We start from the raw sequence: 23,593 nt of genomic DNA on the forward strand, positions 1-23,593 counted from the left end.
GGTGTCCCTCCCGCGGCTATGCGTTTTGAGCCTCCAGGGTCGTCTCCGGGCTTCCCTCCCTTCCCGGGACCCGGAGCGACCCGTGCCCAGCTTCGAGTTTTCTAAGAAGCTATGCATGCCTTCTTTGGGCAGCCCGACTCCGCCGGTGCGCCTTTGGGTCCTGCACTCTCAACTGGAGGCCCTGGGCCTTCGACACCAACTCTGGCCTTGGCACCACAGGGTCCCTTTGGATCCAGGCCTGTATCCGGACCGGCACCCGTTGACCTTGTAACACCGGCGCCACATCCGCAACAGGTGTCTGCTTTGTCCCCAGCCAACATCGATCTCTGCCTCCACCTCGAGGTAGATACTGAGCCGAACCGGCGTCGACCAACGCCGGATCCGATGCAGACGGGTACTTTTGTGCCCCTGTTCTAACCCTGGCTCTTTGAGATCATATTGGCAGCCAGAAGAGGGTGAGGAGGACTGGGAGGGGTCTGGCGACCCTTTAAACAACCTGCTAGGTTATGAACTGGACTGGCGAGAGGACCTGGGGGAGCCAGTAGTCTGGATACCTCCCCAAACTTTGGCATGTTGTCTCCTCCTACCGTGGCTAAGAAGAGGCTGCGTCATACGCAGTGGTGTTGCTCAGGGCAGCTCATGCTCTCCACCTTGAGCTACCTACGGTGGCTGTCAGGACTAACCTCCTGACTGAGGTGCTTCAACCTGCAGCGATCTCTTCGGAGCCCCTGCTGCTGTTTAATGAAGCCATCACAGACTTCCTTTTGGGCACCTCGTTCAGGCCCAACACTGGGGCTCCTGTGGACAGGATGATTGCTCAATGCCACTGCCTGGCCCCGGGCCCCGACTTTCTTCTCCCAACACCCCACCCCTGACAGCTTGGTGGTCCAATCCTCCACATCCAAAGGCACATTCCCTAATGTCCCACCCGAAAGGGAATCCAAAAAGCTGGACTACCGTGGGAAGATGCTTTCTTCCTCCAGCTTGGGACTGCTGTATGTAAACACTGCATGTCTGTTGGGCCATTACACCCATTTTGTGTGGGATACGGTAGCGCAAGTGCTGCCACAGTGCCCGGAGGAGGCCCGGGCCGTGCTCTCCCGTGCATTCTCCGAGGGGAGAGACGCCGCAAAGTTTACCATCCGCTGTGGGCTGGATACTGCCAACTCACTAAACAGGATGATTTCCACGTCGGTAGCTCTTCAACACTACGCCTGGTTGAGGTCGACTGGTTTTTCGGGGGATGCCCAATCCACTCTTATGGACATGCCCTTTGATGGCCGTCGCCTTATGTCGACTAGGCAGACCACGCGCTAGAGCGCTTTAAGGAATCTCGAGCTGTGGCCAGGTCCTTGGGCCTCTCCACCACCCGCACTGCGCAGTCTGCCTTTCGCCTCTTTTGTGGCTACAGAAGGGGTGCCCTACCACGATCCCTCCAGGGCCAAAGGCCGGCGCAAGCTGTTCAGCCCCAGCGCGGCCAGGGACGTGGGAACCACCGCAGTGGTTCTGGGTGCCAGTGGGTGGGGTAATCCACCACAGCCCCCTCTGCAGCAGCTTCCAAACTCTCCTAGTCAGACCTTTCAGGGCCACCAAACGCCAATGGGCGGCAGGATTCGTCATCACCTCCCCCACTGGTGCACCATCACGTCGGACAGGTGGGTTTTACAGATAGTCCGATGGGGCTACTCCCTCCCCTTTGAGACTGCCCCTCCATCCATTCCACCTCAGTACCATCGCATGTCGGAGGATCATCTGGCCCTTCTCCAACAGGAAGTTTTGGTACTCTTGGCCAAGGGAAGCATCAAGTGTGTTCCTATCCAGAAGTAGGTCGTGGTTGCTATTCCCACTACTTTCTGGTGCCCAAGAAGGACAAAATTATTTACAACAAGGGGTGGTGATGGACAGAGTCTCTGAATTAAGCAGAATACTCTCACCCAGTCAAGAGATCAGGGCTAGATCCAACACCGTTTTTTAGCTCATTGCACCATCCCAGTTTCAGAACCCGGCTGTATGCAAATTAGTCTATCCCTGGCCCAGTGCATCATGGGAACAGGGCAGACCAGACTACAAAAGCCAATTCTTACACTGGGAAGGAAACAAGCTTCCGGGGACCGGTTTCTGGCATTTCAGCCGTCTTCGGCCCGGCTTGCTTGAATCCTGATGGTGCAATGAGCAAGGGACTCACATCTGAGTATACCCTTCCACGCTTAGGGTGGACAAAATTATTTACAACAAGGGGTGGTGATGGACAGAGTCTCTGAATTAAGCAGAATACTCTCACCCAGTCAAGTCATCACCACCCCCTTTTCTGTATCGTTTTTGGCCACTATAGGTGTGGCAGGGTATACTCAGACATGAGTCCCTTTCTCACTGCTCCATCAGGATTCAAGCAAGCCGGGCCGAAGAGGCTGAAATGCCAGAAACCGGTCCCCGGTAGCTTGTCTCCTTTCTGGTGAAGAATTGGCTTGGTAGTTTGGTCTGCCCTGTTCCCATGATGCACTGGGCCAGGGACAGACTAATTTGCATATAGCCAGGTTCTGAGCTGGGATGGGGCAGTGAGATAAATAACGGTGATGGATCAAGCCCTGATCTTTGGACTGGGTAAGAGTGGTCTGCTTAATTCAGACACTCTGTTCATCACCACCCCCTTTTCTGTATCAAGAAGGACAAAGGCCTGCGTCCTATCTTGGATCTCTGGAAGGTCAACCGCTTTCTCCGGAGGGAGAAGTTCAAAATGTTGATGTTCACTCGGGTCCTGTCTGCCCTTGACCCTGGAGACTGGATGGTAGCGTTGGCCTTGCAGGACGCTTACTTTCATATCCCCGTCCTGTCAGTCCACCGGTGCTACCTGCGGTTCACGGTAGGCCACAAGCATTTTAAGTTTACCGCGCTCCTCTTTGGTCTTACCAGCGTACCTTGGGTGTTCACTGAAGTATTGGCCCGGCGTTGCAGCTCATCTGTGCAGATCAGGGGTTCCAGTCTTCCCCTATCTCCATGACTGGCTGCTGAAGGCGGGCTTGCCCCAGACTGTCGTCTCCCACCTCCCAGACTACGTCCGACCTCCTGCATTTGCTGGGGTTTTCCATCAATGTGCCGAAGTCACACCTGCTTCCATCTCAGAAGCTCCTCTTCATCAGAGCAGTTCTGAACATGACACAGTTTTGGGTCTATCCTCCCGAACAGTGATTCTGGGATATTCGGGCTATGATTTCGATCTGTCCGGGCAAGAGTAGTGCAGGTGTTCATGGACAACACCATCGCCATGTGCTCCTGCATCGGGCAGGGTGGGGTCGTGGACCCTATTTCAAGAGGCCCTCTGGACATGGATGGAACATCAGGGCATACCCCTGGTGGTTCAACACCTGGCAGGTTCACTGATTGCCAGGACGCAGGTGCATTTTGGATCACAAATGGCGTCTTCACTCGGAGGTGGTGCAAGGTCTCTTTCAGCAGTGGGGAGAGCCTTGGTTAGATCTATTCGCCACTGAAGAGAACGCGCAATGTCAGCAATTCTGCCAGTTGGAATTTCCAAGGCGGTACTCGCTAGGCAATGCTTTTTGTCGCAAGTGGAGTTGCGGTCTTCTATAAGCCTTTCCGCCTATACCACTTCTGCCCAGAGTGCTGAAGATCATGCGCAACTGGGCCCAAGTAATTCTTGTGGCTCCAGTTTGGGCACGAAGAGTCTGGTATCCCGAGCTGCTCAACATGGCCATCAATCCTACAATACGACTGCCTCTTTGGGAGGATATTCTGTCACAGCAGCAGGGGACTGTCCTCCACCCGAACCTGTCCAGCCTCCACCTCCTTGCGTGGAGATGAGCGGTGGCAGCTGACGTCATTTGACCTGCCTCCTGAAGCCTGCAATGTTATCTTGGCAACCAGGCGTCCCACCTCTACGACGGTATATGCCTGCAGATGGAACACATTTTTGTCATGGTGCACAGCAAAGGCTGCGGATCCCCATTCCGCCTCTCTTTCTGAGATTCTTTTGTTCCTCCTTTATTTGGGCCAGCGGGGCTCTGCTCTGGGCACTCTAAAGGGCTACCTCTCAGCCATTTCAGCCTTCCTTAGTCTTCCTGATCAGCCTTCTCTTTTCAAGTCCCCTGTTGTAAATAGATTCCTTAAGGGCATTACTCCTCTTTTTCCTCCTGTTTCCTTCTTAATGCCCCTGTGGGACTTGAACTTGATTCTTACCTATCTTATGAGCCACTACATAACTGTCCTCTCAGACTTTTCACTTTGAAAACTGCATTTCTGGTGGCCATCACCTCTGCGCGAAGGTTGAGTGAGCTACAAGCTCTTTCTTCCAAGCCTCCCTTTCTGGCTGTCCATCCGGACAAAATTGTCCTTAGATCTAGACCGTCCTTACTTCCCAAGTTGGTTACTTTTTTCCACATTGGTCAAACCATCACTTTTGCCCACCTTCTTTCCACCTCCTTCAAAACAGGAGGAGCGGCTCCACCGCCTGGATCCAAAACATGCGCTTTCCTTCTACTTGGATCACACCAAACAATTCCGGGTGGACAACCAGTACATTGTTGGTTACTTGGGCACTGAGAAAGGTCGGCCGTGCACAAACGAACCATCTCCAGGTGGGTTGTTCTTTGCATCAATCAATCAGGGGGTTTATAAAGCGCGCTACTCACCTGTGAGGGTCCCAAGGTGTGGGTGAGGGCCTGAGGGGAGTGTGCAGCTCGGGCGAAGAGCCAAGTCTTGAGGTTCTTCCTGAAGGCATACAGGGAAGGAGAGTGTCTGATGTTGACTGGTAGCTAGTTCCAGGCTTTGGCTGTGACGTAGGAGAAAGCTCTCCTGCGGTTCTGGTTTTCCGTATCCGGGGCGGGGGAGGGGGGAGGTCTTGCGTAGGATCCGTAGGCAGTTTAAACTGGTGGAGGCGATGGAGTTGATCTGGCGGGTCATGGTAAGGGAGGAGTCGAGGATGATGCCGAGGGTGCAAGCGTGGTCAGTCTGTGGGTGGGCGCCCGAGGGCCAGGCGGAGGTGGAGGGTCCGAAGATAAGGACCTCTGTCTTCTGAGTTGAGCTTCAGGCAGCTCTTTTTAATCTAATCTGCGACGTCCTTCATACTGTCCTGGAAACAGAGTTTGTTGTCTTCAGGGTTCTTCGTGAGAGAGAGGATGAGCTGGGTGTCGGCGTAAGACACTTTGCTGAGCCCATGCTGTCTGACGATAGCTGCGAGGGGGGCCATGTAGGTGTTGAAGAGCGTGGGGCTGAGTGATGATGCTTGAGGTACTCCACAGTTGATCTCCGTGGGCTCGGAGGTGAATGGGGGTGTAGGGGGGGGAGGGGGGGGAGGGAAGAGTCTGATCCTTTTGGGTTCTGCCGAAGAGGAAGGATCGGATCCAGGTTAGGGCTGTTCCTCGTATTCCAGCATTGTGGAGTCTAGACGCTAGAGTGCGGTGTGAGACGGTGTCAAAAGTTGCGGAGAGGTCTAGCGGGATGAGGGCCGTGGTGTGGCCCTGGTCGAGTAGCATGCGTATGTCGGCTGTGGTGGCGAGGAGGGCGGTCTTGGACTGTGGTTGCTGCGGAAGCCAGACTGGGAGGCGTCCAGGATGGAGTTCTCTTCTATGAAGGCGGTCAGTTGGGAGTTTACGGGTCTCTCTGTGACTTTGGCTGTGTAGGGGAGGAGGGAGATGGGCCGGTAGTGCTTCAGGTCTGTCGGGTCGGCCGTGGGCTTCTTGAGGAGGGGTTTGACTTCCGCCTGCTTCCAGTCATCCGGGAAGATGCCTGATTCAAGGAACATGTTGATGGTCCTTCCTAGTTCGGGTGCGATGGTGGTGGCAGCCGTGTGGTAGATGTGTGGTGGGCAGGGGCCCGTGGGGGCTTCTGAGTGGGTGTTCCTCATGGCCGCTGTGGTGAGTTCGGTGGTGGCTGGGTTCCACGTAGTGATGGTCGGTTCTCTGTCGGTGGTGGGTGGGGGCGTGGTGTCTGGCGCCTGTTCCCTGAAGTTGTCGTAGAGGGCCTTGATTTTCAGATGGAAGTAGGCACTGAGCTGGTTGCAGAGTTCCTGGGATGGAGTGATGTCCGTGGCTTCGCTGGGGGGTTAGGTGAATTGTTATATGATGTGGAAGAGTTCTTTGGAGTTGGTTGCGCTGGTGAAGATTTTGTTTTTGAGACACCAAGGTCCGCTTGGTGTCTTTTATGCGCTGATGGTATTCTTTCAGGGTGCTCCGGTAGAGGTCTTCTGTTGTTTTGCTGTTTCTCCAAGTTTTCTCGAGGCGTCTGCAGGAACGTCTGGCTTCTTGGAGTTCGGTGGTGAACCAGGCAGCCTTCAGAGGGCGCTGCGTGCCCGGGTGACTTTCTAATGTCTAAAGGTTCCTGCAAGGATTTGTCCCAGTTCCCTTAGGTTTCTTTTTATAGGCCGAGCTCTGTAAATTTCTATCTTGGTTGTGGTCTGCTCCTCTCTCTGCTCCTCTCTCTCCGCTCCTCTCTCTCCGCTCCTCTCTCTCCGCTCCTCTCTCTCCGCTCCTCTCTCTCCGCTCCTCTCTCTCCGCCCCTCTCTCTCCGCCCCTCTCTCTCCGCCCCTCTCTCTCCGCCCCTCTCTCTCCGCCCCTCTCTCTCCGCCCCTCTCTCTCCGCCCCTCTCTCTCCGCCCCTCTCTCTCCGCCCCTCTCTCTCCGCCCCTCTCTCTCCGCCCCTCTCTCTCCGCCCCTCTCTCTCCGCCCCTCTCTCTCCGCCCCTCTCTCTCCGCCCCTCTCTCTCCGCCCCTCTCTCTCCGCCCCTCTCTCTCCGCCCCTCTCTCTCCGCCCCTCTCTCTCCGCCCCTCTCTCTCCGCCCCTCTCTCTCCGCCCCTCTCTCTCTCCGCCCCTCTCTCTCTCCGCCCCTCTCTCTCTCCGCCCCTCTCTCTCTCCGCCCCTCTCTCTCTCCGCCCCTCTCTCTCTCCGCCCCTCTCTCTCTCCGCCCCTCTCTCTCTCCGCCCCTCTCTCTCTCCGCTCCTCTCTCTCTCTGCTCCTCTCTCTCTCTGCTCCTCTCTCTCTCTGCTCCTCTCTCTCTCTGCTCCTCTCTCTCTCTGCTCCTCTCTCTCTCTGCTCCTCTCTCTCTCTGCTCCTCTCTCTCTCTGCTCCTCTCTCTCTCTGCTCCTCTCTCTCTCTGCTCCTCTCTCTCTCTGCTCCTCTCTCTCTCTGCTCCTCTCTCTCTCTGCTCCTCTCTCTCTCTGCTCCTCTCTCTCCGCTCCTCTCTCTCTCTTTCCTCTCCCCACACCCCCCCGCCCCCTCCCTGCTTCCAATGACTCCTGATTTCTGCATTCTCTATTGGAACATTGCTGATCTGAGCAGTGAATAACAGACATTACTTTGGGGAAAAAAATAATAATTTCAAGCCAGCAAATTATTTGTTTACAGGAAATGTGGTCCCAGATTTATGAGCATATTAATGGTTTTTAGTCAGTTTTCACCTCTGCCGTTACATCATCTGGGTACCATAGCGGTGGCCTTTGAGCACTACTAAGCACTACTGCGGGAGTTAAAATAGTTAAACTCTCGCTGATTCAGTCTTTTCACAGATTACTTGCCTGTCACTGACTGGGTCCCCACTAGTGGTGCTTATTAATTTTTATCACAATTTTTGTAGCTATAATATATTAATCATTGAGCCACTTTTTCATACTTTGGATACCTCGTTACCTAGTCTGAATACGGATTTCTTCATTGTGTGGGTTGGAGATTTAAATCTTAGATTATGTTCTATCGCAGTTCTATTTCCACTTCTATTTCCTGTGGTGAAAAATTGAATAGGATGACTGTGTTGATCTAGTAGCTAAAAACGTTCTTATGCAATCCACATTTACAGGTAGAGGCAAAGGGTCCATGATAGATCTCTAAATCCTGGGCCAGGAGGGTGTGCAAATTTCAGATCCTCGAAATCTGTTAGTGACCACAATCCGCTGGCTTTATGCCTTGTCTTGGGACTGACTGTACTGACACACAAAATGGCTGTTAAGATTGAATATTCAATCTTACCAGCCACTTAAAAGCCAAAATAGGGGAATACGACGGAAATGGCAGGATGTAGAACCTAACACATTTTTAGCCATGCTTATGGAAAGTCACAAGGAGCAACTGGAGATATGCCAACATTTAGACTCTGATCCTGAGAAGATGTTGGTGGCATTCGGTACAATTTGTAAAAAGCTCTCTGAGCAGCTATCAGTACCAAAACGTCCATTTGCCTCACAAATGGTTTAACTAATCATGCTCACATGTAAATAGAAACCTCATAAATGCATTAAAAACCATCCTAGGAATCAGATAGCAATTAGTACATGCAGAAATTACTATAAAGAGGTGATTAAGAGGAAGTAACAAGACATTAGAACACAGGCCTTGGAACAAGTGCAAGGAATGAGGCTTCACAGTTTTGGAGGGTAATAACCCTTCTCAAACTACTCCTTCTCCCTTTGATGTGAATATTCCTGATAATTCATGGGCTAGTCATTTCACCAGCCTCTAATGATTTAAGAGTCAGTTTGCGGGTAAAGCAATAGTTTAAATGACATAGCTAATTTGGAAGATTTTGAACAGCTAGCGATCGCTGCCAAGAATGTTAGCACAGCCTTGAGCAGGAGCTCGGGCGGGAATGAGCCTGGCCCGGTCGAAGTCCCTGTAGATTTTTTAAGGTCTGTTTGATATTTGGGGCCTCGTCTTGATGAGTGTGCTTAGTTGCACAAATGCTCACGGCCCCCCAGAATCCTGGTCTAGTGCGATAATCGTTCCAATTTCCAAAAAGGGGGATAGGATTGACCCTCATTGTTATCGGCCAGTTTCCCTAATTGATTCGACAGCCAAAGTATTGGCCAGAATAGTACTGGACCAGCTGGAAACCTGGGCAAACAAGAATAACATCTTATCCCCCACCCAGATTGGATTCAGACAAGGCAGTCAATCAATGCTTAAATGTCCATTTAATAATGTGGAAATATATGCTAGCCAATGAAGGATGTCAGTACTTGGTGTATCTGAAAGAGACACGTTAGTGATAGATTCCTTACCTAGAATATCCCCAGGCGTCAGACTGGATCCGGAAATTTTTGCATAGCAATACCCCTGCGCGTCGGTAGGCGTCGTCCGCGGCTCCGCGTCCGTCGTCGGCGTCGTTAGCGCCGGAATGACGTCGTCGGAGTACTTAGACGCCGCCCATGCGCGCTGACGTCAGTTCTTCTTTTTTCCGCGCCAGCTAGCGCAGATCCGGAGAAGCTCTACCCCTAGTCATTTTTTTTACTAAACTTTTTGATCTTTTCGATCATTTCTTTCTTGAGTCTTCGACTCTATCGGTGCCGGTAGGGATGCCCGGGTTCAAGCCCTGTTTGAAGTGCGATCGACTGATGTCGGTCACGGTCCCCCATCGTCGGTGCCTGAAGTGCTTAGGCCTCGACCACGACGACCGCACCTTCTCCGACTGCCGGGCCCTGACGTCGAAGGCTAGGCGGGAGCGGTCCCGCAAGCGGCTCGAGCTCTGGCAGTCGGCCCCGCGCCATTCCAGGTGCCGGTCCCACGGGAGGTCGAGGGACCGGTCGCGGGGTCGGAGTCCCCTTAGCTCCGGGAGTGGACATTGGTCGTTGGGATCCAAGTCCTCAGGTAAGAGGCATGAGCGGTCGGAGAGGCATCATCGCTCCTCCGACCCACCCCGACGCTCGCACGATGCGGCCGGGGGTTCGGGCGACACCGCCCTCGCGGCTCCGAGGGAGTCGCAAACGTCGCCGCCTGCCCCACACCTTCGGGTCCCTGGGCACGGCGCGACGCCGGAGGAGGTAGAGCGGTACCTCATGGCCATGAGGTCCCTCCCTCCTCAGCCGGGTCCCGCGGTGCCTTCGGGCCCAGCGGTCCCGGCTGGAGGCCCTAGCGGGTCGGGCACTTCGGCCCCGCCGCCGGCGGCTTCGGTCCCGGCGCCGCAGGACCTCACCGGATCCGCTTCCGGATCCGGGTCGTCGCTGGTCGACCTCACCGGCGCCGGCCCCGAGGGTGCCGCCCCCGGCGCCCATTGTGGACGCCGTCTCTAATCTTCCCTTCGGTCCGACGCTGGGCTCCGCTTCCGACGGCCTTTGGAGATTTTTATTTCCATGAGGTCCAGTCTGTTGACCCTGAGTTACAGGAGACTGGTGACGGAGGTGATTGGGAGGGGTCTGAGGACCCTCTGGCACAGGAGTGCCAGTCTCAAGAGGACTGAACATATGAGCTTGGGGAGGCCAGTGGTATTGACACCTCGCCAGACACTGGATTTGTCTCCCCTCCCACTGTGGCTACGGAGGAGGGGGCTGCTTATAGCGTAGTGTTGACGAGGGCAGCCAAGGCCTTGGGCCTTGAGCTCCCCGTTGCGGCCGTGAGGACTAACCTCCTCACTGAGGTTCTTAAACCGCAGGCAAGCTCCAGTGAGCCTCTGCTGCCGTTTAATGAAGCCTTATGTGACGTTCTTGTGGGCACTTGGTCCAAGCCCGCCACAGGTCCGCCTGTGGATAGGAACGTGGCCAGACGCTACCGCCCGGCTCCGGGCGACCCTTGCTTTTTGTCCACCCATCCCACCCCGGAAGCCTGGTTATCCAGGCCTCCACTTCCCAGACCGCATTCCCGACGGCCCGCCAGATCGGGAATCCAAGAGATATGAACAGTTCGGAAAGAAGGTGTTCTCGTCCCTGAGTTTGGGAGTGCGGTCTGTCAATACCGCGTGTCTCTTGGGCTGCTACACCCACACCCTGTGGGACACGGTTGCGGACGTGCTGCCACAATGCCCGGAGGAGGTCCGGGCTAAACTCGCCCAAGCCCTTGTGGAGGGTCGAGATGCGGCACGATACTCTGTCCGGTGTGGGCTGGATACCACGGACTCACTGGGCAGAGCGATGGCAACGACGGTGGCAGTTAGACGCCACGCCTGGTAGAGGTCCGCCAACTTTTCGGCCGATCTCCAGGCCACTCTTCTGGACATGCCTTTCGATGGCCGTCGCCTTTTTGGCGACAAGGCAGACCATGCGCTGGAGCGCTTTAAGGACTCCAGGGCTACGGCCAAGTCCTTAGGCCTTTGGGCCACGCGCCAGCAATCGGGTGCCTTTCGCTCCTTTCGTGGCCACGGAAGGGGCGTCCCCACACGTGCTGCCAGCCACGCACCGCAGAATGCCCAGCAGCGCGGTGGCGGCCGTGGAAACCGCCGTGGTGGCGGTCGGGGTCAGCGGCGAGGCCAGTCCACACCTCCCTCCGCAGCACCTGCCGCAAAACCTTCCTAGTCTGAGTTTTCAGGCCCATGTGACGCCTGTGGGAGGCAGGGTTTGCCATCACCACTCCCACTGGCGCACTGTCACGTCGGACAGGTGGGTGCTGCAAATCGTCCGAAGGGGCTACTCCCTCCCCTTCGAGGCGACCCCTCCAGCCATGCCACCGCAATTCCACCACGTGTCGGGGGGATCACTTGCAACTTCTGCAATAGGAAGTCACGGCCCTCTTGGCCAAGGGGGCCATCAAGCGCGTTCCTGGGCCAGAAGTAGGGTGTGGTTGTTACTCCCACTACTTTCTGGTGCCCAAGAAGGGCAAGGGGGGCCTGTGCCCTATCTTGGATCTACGGAACGTCAACGGCTTCCTCCGACAAGAGAAGTTCAAGATGCTGACCTTGGCTCAGGTCTTAGCTGCCCTGGACCCCGGAGACTGGATGGTAGCGTTGGACTTGCAGGACGCTTATTTTCACATCCCCGTCCTGCCGGCCCACCGGCGTTACCTGCGGTTCACGGTAGGCCACGAGCATTTTCAGTTTACCGTGCTCCCCTTCGGCCTTACCAGCGCCCCACGGGTGTTCACGAAGGTGATGGCGGTGGTCGCAGCTCATCTGCGCAGGTTAGGGGTGTCAGTCTTCCCCTACCTCGACGACTGGTTGTTGAAGGCGGGCTCGCCCCGGACAGTCGTCAGCCACCTCCAGACTACGGCCGACCTCCTGCACTTGCTAGGGTTCTCCATCAATGTGCCGAAGTCGCACCTGTGTCCCTCTCAGAAGCTCCTCTTCATCGGAGCGGTTCTGGACTCGGCGCAGTTTCGGGTTTACCCTCCCGAACAGCAGGTTCGGGATATTCAGGCTCTGATTCCAATCTTTCAGCCCTTATCCCGAGCCTCGGTCAGGTTGACGCTGCGGCTTCTGGGACTGATGGCCGCCTGCATCCTTCTAGTGCGTCACGCCCGGTGGCGGATGCGGGCTCTGCAGTGGGACCTGAAGTTTCAGTGGGCCCAGCATCAGGGCAACTTGTCCGACCATGTCTTGATCTCGGAGGGCACTGCAAGACAGTTGCAGTGGTGACTCACGGACCGCGATTGGGTCAGTGGCAGATCCCTCTCCCTACCCCACCCGGAGCACGTAGTTGTGACGGACGCGTCCCTCCAGGGCTGGGGTGGCCACATGGGAGAGGCGGAGATCAAAGGACTCTGGTCTCCGGCGGAGGCCCGGCTCCACATCAACCTGTTGGAGTTATGGGCGATTCGTCTAGCACTGAAGGCATTCCTCCCCTCTGTCCGGGGGAGTGTAGTGCAGGTGTTCACGGACAACACCACCGCCATGTGGTACTGCAACAAACAGGGCGGGGTGGGGTCGTGGACCCTATGCCAGGAGGCTCTGCGCCTCTGGCAGTGGCTGGAACGTCAGGGCGTGACCCTGGTGGTTCCAACACCTGGCAGATTCTCTGAATGCCAGGGCGGACGAACTCGGCCGTCGGTGCATGATGGATCACGAATGGCGTCTGAACTCGGACGTGGCGCAAGGCCTCTTTCAGCAGTGGGGAGAGCCTTGGTTAGATCTATTCGCCACCGAAGAGAACGCGTAATGTCATCAGTTCTGCGCGTTGGAATTTCCAAGGCGGCGCTCGCTCGGAGACTCTTTTCCTCGCGAGTGGAGTTGCGGTCTATTGTACGCCTATACCACTTCTGCCCAGAGTGCTGAAAAAGATCAGGCGCGACCGGGCCCAGGTTATCCTTGTGGCTCCGGACTGGGCACGAAGATACTGGTATCCCGAGCTACTCAGCATCTCAGTCGATCCCCCGATTCGTCTGCCTCTTCGGGAGGACCTTCTGTCGCAGCAGCAGGGGACGGTCCTCCACCAGAACCTGTCCAGTCTCCACCTACAAGCTTGGAGATTGAGCGGCGACAGTTGAGGCCATTTGACTTGCCTCCCGAAGTCTTTAATGTCATTTTGGCAGCCAGGTGTCCCTCCACAAAGTCGGTATACGCCTGCAGGTGGAACAGATTTGTGGCATGGTGCACAGCAAAGGCTGTGGACCCGCTCTCTGCACCCCTTTCTGAGGTTCTCCTCTTCTGTCTCTTGCCCAGCAGGGCTCTGCTCTGGGCACTGTCAAGGGCTACCTTTCTGCCCTTTCTGCCTTCTTGAGGCTGCCTGAGCAGCCTTCCCTGTTCAAGTCCCCTATTGTAAATAGATTTCTTAAGGGCATCACACACATGTTCCCTCCTGTTCCCTTCGTGATGCCCCAGTGGGACTTGAACCTTGTTCTTGCTTTCCTGTTGTGCGCTCCCTTTGAGCCACTTCACAACTGTCCTCTTCGCCTTCTGACTCTGAAGACTGCTTTCCTGGTTCCAATCACCTCTGCCAGGAGAGTGAGTGAGCTCCAGGCCCTTTCTTGTACTCCACCTTTCCTTTCTATCCATCCGGACAAGGTTGTGTTGCGTACCAAGCCATCTTTCCTGCCCAAGGTTGTCTCAGCCTTCCACATCGGGCAGTCCATCACCTTGCCAACCTTCTTTCCGCCTCCGCATCCCTCTAAAGAGGAAGAGCGGCTCCACCGTCTGGACCCAAAACGTGCGCTTTCATTTTACTTGGATTGCACGCGCCAGTTCCCGGTGGATGACCAACTCTTTGTTGGTTACGTGGGCGATAAGAAGGGGAAGGCGGTACACAAGCGGACCATCTCCCGGTGGATCATCTTGTGTATCCAGGAATGTTACTCCATGGCTAAGAAAGAGCCCCCTGTTGGATTGAGGGCTCATTCCACTCTGGCCACGGCAACTACAACTGCCCTGGGCCGGGGAGTGCCCTTGCAGGACATTTGCCAGGCAGCTACGTGGGCCTCGTTGCACACGTTCGCACGACACTACTGCCTGGACAGTCAAGTCCGGAGGGATGGCTTCTTTGGCCGTTCCGTCCTCCAGGACTTTCTGGTGTGATTATTGGTTCGCAGACCCACCACCGGGGTTGGTATTGCTGGGGGATCTATTCTAAGGTAAGGAATCTATCACTAACGTGTCTTTCAGATGCACAAGTTACTACTTGTGTAACGATATATCTGTAAGAGACATTAGTTAGTGATAGATTCCTTACCGACCCACCCATCCTCCCCGTTCTGCAAACCAATATCTAGGGTTAAGGTCATCCCCTTTCAGGGCCCTAGTTTCCTGGCACCAGTGTTGGTTCTATCATGGCTCTGCGTATCTGACGCGGAAAAGCTGTGTATCAGAACTGACGTCAGCGCGCATGGGCGGCGTCTAAGTACTCCGACGTCATTCCGGCGCTAACGACGCCGACGACGGCCGCGGACGACGCCTACCGACGCGCAGGGGTATTGCTACACAAAAATTTCCGGATCCAGTCTGAAGCCTGGGGATATTCTAAGGTAAAGAATCTATCACTAACTGTCTCTTACAGATATATCGTTACACAAGTAGTAACGTGTGGTTATGGATCTGAGTGCAGCATTTGATATCCTTATAAGATCAAAATTATGGAATATGCTAGTAAGTGAGGGTGTTAATCCACGTATTGTTTACCTACTTTCTCAGCTGCACAGATGTTGAGGGTTGTATCAGATTTGGACTTGGTGGGGGACTGCACCCTGTACATCCAGATCAAAAAAGCGGTTGGTTAGGAGTCCGTTTGGCACCATTTCTTTTCAGTATCTAAATCAGTGATCTTGATGTCCAATTGTTGTGTGTTGCTGCCGATCCACCTGGGGCAGGAAACTACCAGATACCAGTTCTTACATACGCAAACGACTGCCTTCTCGTAGCCAGGATGGTTTGAGACTCTAAAAACTCCTAGACACTTGAAAAATGTCTGTCTGACCTGGGCCTAACCACAAATGCACCTAAATCATATACCGTGGTCTGTGGTCACCCCTAGAGTAGGTTGACACATTTCCAGGTCAGCGGAACACACTTCAGTGTGTAAACTCCTTTAACTATTTGAGGATCCCTGGGGACACCTGAGGAGTGAGAGAGTAACACAGTACGAATAAGCCATTACTTTCCTGTTCAAATTTACTTCATGTTTATGGTCTATGCCCCTTAAAGCTGCCATTACTATTTATAAAGACAGACCTGTGTTGTTTGTCACCTATGGTGCAGGGGAATGGGGATTCAGCGATAACTCCCAATTGCAAATCAGTGAACACAGATTCCTTTGTAGAATCTAGTCACTTCCCAATTCTGTTCCCCCTTTTTTTAGTACATGAAGAACTAGGTCTTCAGTATTTGGGTGATATACCGAGGGTGGCACCAACCCTGTTATGGCTGTCAGTATGGGCTAGGCCAGAAGCAGCTATGACACTAGCTGTACTCGTGGACTATCTTAAACTGGACAGGGTTCACAAAATCAATTGGCTAACCCATATTAGGGAAGATTTCCACCGAATTGGCAGAAGGGATTTGTTTGACAACCGGTTAGCAATCAATCACACATATAAAACCATGGTAAAAGATGACTTATTGAAACTAATAGTAGGAAAGAGGTGGGAGCTTGACATTGAGAAGTAGCTTGTTAAGTCATATCTTCCATTAAGTACAACCCCAACAATTGAGCTATACCTGCTTAAAATCCGACGCAACCAAATGTTTTACCTCAAAAGATTTAGGCTGGGATTGTCTCACTTCTTAGTATCATATCCATCAAGTGTTTATAACAGCAATAATCTTCTTCCTCGTCCATTCAATTCAAAAGCACAGCAGTCACAACTCCATTTGTCCTTTTTTTTTAGTTATATAGAGAACGAACCGACATTTTGGAACCTCTACTGCGAAGTTTAAATATTTGGAAATGCAAAGACGTACTACAGTATTTGCAGTTGTTGCAGACTGACATTGTGTCATACTATTTATAGATTTCTTGTCACTGTAGTTAAATGCAGAAGCATTGTTGGGAAGTGAATGTGCATGAATGTATTATACCTTGTACTCATTCTCAGCTTAAGTCTGAATCTTCACTTTTCTCTATACAACATCGCTGTAGCACAGAAACTAAGTAACTTGTACTGAATTAAGGGATGAATTGGACTGCTCTGCCTATTTTAACACACTTAGATATTTTATGTATCTAGTTGTAGATTTTATACACTTAAATGGCACAGTCAAGGGAGTGTTGGGCACATTTGTGAGGCTTCTTGTTGGAGGAAGGGAGGGTGCAAGAGATATGTGCAAGCAGACCTGGCTAAGATGTAAGCTGGAATTATGTGGTTGCCCATTATCTCCCTGGCAGACTTGGAGGAGCCTTGAGTCTGTATCTGCAGAGGAGGCTTCGGGGACATTAGTAGGAGCCGAAAGTGGGGCTTGCACTAGGCATTTTTGGCTAGTTGAGGAAACCGCTATAGATGAGACCAAGTGCCATCCCTTGTAGTAATTAACCAGAGTATGCCAAATAATGGTTACAGGGCAGGACCTCTGGCTTGGAAAATGCATGGGCTTCTAACTCATCTACATCCAAAGCAGTCAAGCTGGAAAAGTGGCTTGAGGATTCTGAAGTAATGTAATGTATTGTAGTATGTGCTACAGGATAAGCCAACCTAGAACATATTTATACCATGTGTGAGTGGAAGGAGGAGCCTTGAAGGAGAGGGGTCTAGAGCTGAGTGGGCTTACTTTGAGCCCATCACTGCCTTTCCACTGCTTGTGCGAGTCATGGAGGGCGTAGAGATTAAAGCTCCATGTTCCGTCTGTTTGAACTCCTGTGTTTCCAAGCCTCATATGCACACTTACAAGGCTATATTTGTAGGTTTCACCTGCACAGCGCTTGTTAATTCTCTTGTATTTTTTTTTAAAAACCTTCAAAGTGACTTGGAGCCCGCCCATTACTTACCTTTACTTACTGTCTCCCGCATGGCTCCATGCTGTTCAGCGCATCCTCTCCTCCGTTGTCATACTTTGGAGTCTGGACCAAGTACTGCTTCTGGTAGTCATTCTCCTTCCACTCACTGGAGCCGCATGCTTTTGATGGTACTTTTTTTAAAAATGTACTCCCCACCCCACTCCCCCTTCATGCATATGAATTCAAAGCACAGCATCACCTGTACAGATGCTCCACGCAGTACACCTCCTGCATGTACTCCACATCAGACAGTATTCCCAGGGCAGCTAGTCAAAAAAGCTGAATATATTTACTCACATCAATGCCAAATAAAATGATCTATTCAAAAGTGAAAATCTAGGAATCACATAACATATCTTGGGTCTTCAGTTTTATTGAAAAATATTAATTAGAAAACTTTCAGACAAAGAGGCTCTGGCAAAGCAGAGGCGAGTTAGACTTTGCCCTGCCATTTGTTCACCACTCTTGTGCATGTTTACTTTTTTATGCATGTGCTGAGTGAGGCCTTGCAGTGGAACCCCATCCAACCACTGCCCATGCCTGGCATAAATCACGCCTCAATCGGATTACGCGCTCTTTATGAAGGCGACTAACCTCGCTGTCGTTGGCGCAATCTGTACTGATCTGGAAGTGATATCTCACTGCCCAGATGACAGCAACGAGTTTGCAGACCCTGCCTAGAAAGCAACAGCAAAAACCATTGGCACCACCAAAAGGTTTCGCCTCAGAGAAATCTGTTGGCTGTGTCAATGTGTTTTTACATGTTGCACGACAGTTGAGCAGCTTTACACCAAGGCTTAAAGTTTTTTTGTTTTTTTAAAAAAAGGGATATGATGCGGATAATGCTGGCCACATCATAGCGCTTTTTAAAAGAAAACTTAAGTCCTGTTTCAAAGCAGGTCAACTGCTGTGCAACATTTTAAAAAGAAATTGACAAAGCCAATAGATTTTGCATAGACAAAAATTGTTGGCTTTGCTAATGCTTGTGATACCGTATTTACCGACATAATGTCAGTGCTCAGAAAGAAGCAGATAACCTACAATCTTCCTCCCGCTGTGTTGCTGCTGCTGCTTCACCCATCCCTCCTACACTCTCCCGCTTTGTCATTGTTTCTTGACCCCAACCCCCTGAAGGAACAACACGATGTGGCTGCCAGTGCTGACTGCATCATAGCACTTTTTTTCTGTCTTTCAGCACTGTTGCATGCACTTTATTTATTCAAAGTTTTATATAGCGCGAACAAGATCTTTACAGATATCAGAGCGCTTCACAGGGGGGAGTGGGCAACAGGAGGGTGACTAGACATAATACTTGGGTACAGTATAGTAAACGGTAGCATAATAGGATAACAGTCATGTGCTGATAAGATACAAGTAAACATTCAGATAGACAGTAAAATAAGGCGGTGCAGAGTCTTTGATCTGTCACTTTGCTGTACAGCATGGTTAAGACATAGATAAAGCCAATAACCAATGCTCCAGCGAGACCCATTGTCTTTGGCAAATAATTCGCTCTACCCCCAGATGGTCAACCATCTGTGGGTAGAGCAAATTATTTGTCACATTAAAAAAAAAACAGTCGACCCCCCCCTCTTTCCTTTTTTAGTCAGGTTGGGACCTTTTCAGAATAAAAAATAATCACAAAGGATTCCCTTACCTGTATTAATCTACACACCACATCTACACTTCTCTAGGCCCCTCACACCCACGGCACCTATACGGCAAGGAACAAAAGATCTCAGAATAAGAGCCTCTTCATGGGTGCCCGTCTAGCAATGCAGCGACGGCTCGACGAGGAGCAGACCCATATGATGAAGCATGACACCTAGCTTGCTGGGTGTGTGAGGGTCCTAGTTCCAACAGGAGGTATTCCCCACCTCCTCACTACCTTGAGTACACACCAGGTGGCCAACTCGTCACCGAGGAACTCTGTACCTTTTTTGGCACTATTTGGTGTCCAGAGGCATGTCTCCTGTCCTGGGTCACGGCCCATGAACTTGGGAGAATGATGTTGAGGTCTTATTTTGTGTTCACCTGCAAGTCTTCATTCTGCCCTTGGTGGTGTCATTTCACCTGAACCTAAAAATACAACTATTCTCCCCACCCTTGTTTTTACTAAAAGGATTCACAGTTGTCGTTGCAATTGGAGCTTTTGGGTGTGGTTCTGAGACATGGGACCCTCATATTACGACTGGTAGAATAATTCTGCTTGGGTTAACAGGAAGTTTTCTATGATCATGATCTCTGAACAGAGAATTATTAATTTTAGGTCAGAAAAGTTTCCTTATGTGGGCCTATCTAAAACATTTGGGTTGTCTTACAGCTGCCTTATGTTTGAATTGATGCTTCGGAAGATGTAGCAAATATTTGTCTGCAAATGGCTTTAGAGAATTTTTAATAAACTACTACATATTTTCTGTCTCCAGCATAGAGCTCCAGTTGCAGGAGCTGAGCCCCAGCATCCGCAGCGGGGTGTACTCCCACATCGAGGCCTTTGTCCCATGCAATAAGGATTCCCTGATTAAGCGTCTGAAGAAACTCCACCTCAATGTTCAGGTACGATACACCATATCTCCGTAGGGTGGATTCTTGTTTAAGGCTTAAAATTGCTCATGTTCAAGTAAGAAACACCACATCCTGCAGTGTAGTACTCTCCCTTAATAAGTATCTCTAATGCATGTACATCACAGGCAGCTAACCAGGACAACGTCCTCTCTCTAGGGTCTGGCATGAGCTCAACATTAACTTGCTTGGCTCATGCATGTAAGGAAGAATACAGCCTGTCAACAATTCTAGCATTTGAAGAAGCGTTTTTAGGGGTGTGTGAGGGGATGTTGCCTTCTGTGTGCATGGTAGATCTTTGATTTCTTGATGAGAATCTATGGTGTTGGCCCGGCCATATTGTAGGTAGGTGCCACTTCCTGTCTAGGTTTGGAGTTTAGCTGTGTGATGGGACTCTGACTCTGTAATGGAACATAAATGTTACCTGTACATGACAGTCTGATTTTACCTTCATTTTCTATGCAATGGGACTTTGTTTTTAACCTGCTGGTTTCTGATAGACACTTTTATCTGCAGATTCCTTAACTTTTGAAAGTTCCTCAGGTGTCAGAATGGATCTGGAAACTTTTCAGCAGTACCTCTGCCCACCGGCAGTTGGTGCCGTGCAGCTCAGCACTGATGCTATTCTGCTCTGGAAATGACGTGTGGAACCTATATAGGCGCCACTCCTGTGAGCTGACTTCAGTTCCTTTCTTCCCATGCCATCACACATGGAAGTATAGGTCCCAATTGTCCTCTGATGCAGAGTCTGTGCTAGTATAATCTCTGCTTGGCCACCATAGAGACCCCACTCCCTCTACTGGAACTGCCCCTTCCCAAAGATGAATGTACACCCTGCATTCCCTAAGTTGCAAGGTTTCAGACCATGACTACTAGGTGGGAAATGAGGCTAGCCAGCCATACCATCAGGAGAATTGTTAGGACAACTTTCAGGAAGCTAGTGGACTTGATACTTTCCCCTGAGTCTGGGCTCCTTTCACCACCTGGTCCTGCCACTGAAAAGAGTGCTTCTTAGCCATGGTGATACATAGGGCGGCCAAAGTCCTTGAGCTCCAGCTTCCCCACCTTGGAGGTCAAAACCACTATCCTAACAGTAGTTGTCCAACCAGTGCAAACATCCACTGAGGCCCTCCTACCTTTTAACAGGGCTTTTACAGTTACCTTGTTTTTGTTGTCAGCTGCTAGATTGCACATTGCCACTGCCCAGCGGGCGACCTACGTCATAGGGAGTCAGAATGGGTGGAGAAGTTTGGAAAGTGAGTCTTCTCGTCCAACGCTTGGCTCTTCGATCTGTTAGTGCCAGCTGCCCCTTGGGGCGCTGTTGCAACTCCCAGGTGTTTCCGATCTCCAAACTTTCCTTGCCCAGGCTACATATGATTCATAATGCAGCCAAGTCCTCATAATTTGTTGTGCCTTCAACACCACTGATTCCATCGAGTAGGCAATTGGCATCTGTGTCACCATTTGCCACCATGCTTGGCTGCAGTCAACCGGTCTTTCACGTGATGGCCAGTTGTCCGTAATGGACATGCCTTTTGACGGGACTCTCCTGATTGGGGACAAAGTAGACTCCCCTTTTGAGAAGAGTAGGGCCCTACACGGCCCCTAGGCTTATCTGCCTCTCCTCACCAACTGCATCAACCTAATCACTCCTTTCATGGCTTCGATAGAGGTGTTCCATATTGCCAGCCAATCCAACCTCACCAAGGTGCTGTGAGAAAGTGCCCTCATTCTTGCATGGTATGCCCCCACTTTTTGCTAAATTGCTGATGTTGTTTGACTGAGTGTGCCCTGAGCTCCTGCTAATCAGGTACCCAGGGCCTATGTTCCTTCCCTAACATTTCATTGAAGCCTAAACCCAATTGGCTTCTCTGGCCACATGTCAGTCCCTGGTAAATGGTACCAGAGGTACCCAGGGCACTGTGACCAGAGAAGGCCTCTAAAGGCTGCAGCACTTATTGTGCCACCCTTAGAGGCCCTGTACCCTGACACTCACACACTGCCTTTGCAGGCTGCGTGTCTTGGTGCAGAACAAAGGGAAGAGTCAACATAGCACACAACCCTGTGTGCCACGCTCACAAACCACTGCCCTGGCATACATCATTCACCCCTCTAGCTGGGTGCCCTATGCCAGTGGTGAGGGTACAGGTGCATGATCCCTGTACCCCTATACCCCTACAGTGCCCAGTCCATTACTGGGCACTGTAAGTGCAGTACTGCCATTAAGAGTGTATGGTCCTGGGAGTTTGTCATTACGAACTCCCCAACACCATAATGGCTACACTGAGAACTGGAACGTTTGGTATCAAACTTCTCAGCACATTAAACCCACACTGATGCCAGTGTTGGATTTAATGTAAAATGCACAACAGGCGGCATCTTAGAGATGCCCCCTGAAACTCAACCAACTCCTAGTGACCTGACTGAGTGGACGCTTAGGCTGCCACCAACAGACATGTTTCTGGACCCCTGGGTCGAGAGCCTGCTGCTCTTGGGGGCCTGAAACCATGGACATCCTGGGACGAGGTGCCAAGCCGCCTCCCCCCCAGGATGGGCAGGGCTCACGAAGGGGAAGCTTCAAAGGCATGCCGCCTTTGTGAGCCTCCCCAGACAGTTTGCTGCTTTCAGCAACTGGTGCCCACAGCTTCTTCCCCCACTTTGGGTGGGAAAAACAAGTTGGGGAAAGAGGTGTGCCCACCTCTGCCAACTACACCCCTCAGGTGGGGGAGGTGAGGTGAAGCACAACTGAGTCCCCGCCTTCTTGAAGACGGGGGACCTAGTCAACCAGGGACAGGCTCCTGCCCTCTCCCACTGGAGGGTGGCACTATAGGGGGGGGGGGGGTACCCACCTCAGGGAAGGAACCCATTTGTCCCTGCCCATTACATACCTGTAATGCCCCAAAATCTATTCTTTAGGGGGTACCCTGTACCTTGCTTCCGCAGATCCAGCCGGACAACCGTGCAGCCAGCTAACAAGAGGAAGACGCCCACTGACTTGGCCCCAGCCCTACCGGCCTCTCTCCCCTCGAACCTGCTCCTGCGAAATCCCAGTGAACCTGCAGCCAGCAACCTCAAAACCCCAGAGGGCCTACCTGCCTTCACTTCCAAAGACTGCTTCTCCTGTGAACACCGGATTTGTTCAACTACAATCTCTGGCAGCAGCCAGAGACCACAAATCCAGCCCACTCTCCACCCGCCGAACCAGGCCCGAGCGGGAAAACACCACGAGGAGTTCACCCCATTGATCCTGACCCGTGATCCGGCGACCCCTGACCTGCCTCATGCCTCCAGCCGACGCCTGCTGCCTAAATCCAGAAGGCCCCCCTAACTGCGACCAGGAGCTGGTAAAACGATCCGCCCCCAAAACGCACCCCTGCATCTGATGCCCCACAGCCGTTTGTGCCCAATCCGACAGTGCCTAACCGACACTTAACTTTCCAGCTTAGCTCTCCAAGTGGTGGTCGCACCCAGAAGTCCTTTGTCTCCCTGCCTGCTGTGCTTTTGCAAACTGCAGGTTCTCCATAGAAAACAGGGTGCCCGATGTCGAAACAGCATTCTGCACCCGGCCGCACCAGTGCCGCTGAGGGTGCACCTTTGTTTCCCCATTTGCCCTGACCTTAACCCTAGGAGCTTTGCTTCCACAACACAGTGGCCTGCTTGCCAGCAGCTACCAACCGGAGGCCCCCTATCCCCCATTGGATAACTTTGGGCCTCAACACTCTGCACCCGGCCGCCCTAGTGCCGATGAGGGTGCAACAACAGTGCATCACTGACCCTGGGGGACCCCTGAGTCTAACCCCAGAAACCTAACTTCTACAGTCGGTTACTTACCTGTGAACTGATAACCTGTTTTTCCTCTATAGAATAACATTGACAATTTTCTTCCAAAAAGTTTATGGAGTTTTGAAATCTAAAGATATTCTTTAAAAAATCATGCGAATAACTAAAACGTAATTACTTACCTGTTTACAGG

The 23,593-nt window shown here is 52.1% G+C and overlaps 1 protein-coding gene across 3 annotated transcripts in view; it reads left to right on the forward strand.

Moving 5' to 3' along the window:
* UBN2 (ubinuclein 2) overlaps positions 1–23,593 on the forward strand; it is a 647,497-nt gene that overhangs the window by 217,273 nt on the left and 406,631 nt on the right. For all 3 annotated transcript variants that reach the window (XM_078640321.1, XM_078640331.1, XM_078640327.1), the window contains one exon: positions 19,485–19,614. In XM_078640321.1, coding sequence (XP_078496447.1) covers positions 19,485–19,614 — 130 coding nt within the window. The remainder of the gene's footprint in view (positions 1–19,484; positions 19,615–23,593) is intronic.

Source organism: Lissotriton helveticus, chromosome 1_1 (assembly GCF_964261635.1).
Source record: "Lissotriton helveticus chromosome 1_1, aLisHel1.1, whole genome shotgun sequence".
Taxonomy (NCBI): domain Eukaryota; kingdom Metazoa; phylum Chordata; class Amphibia; order Caudata; family Salamandridae; genus Lissotriton; species Lissotriton helveticus.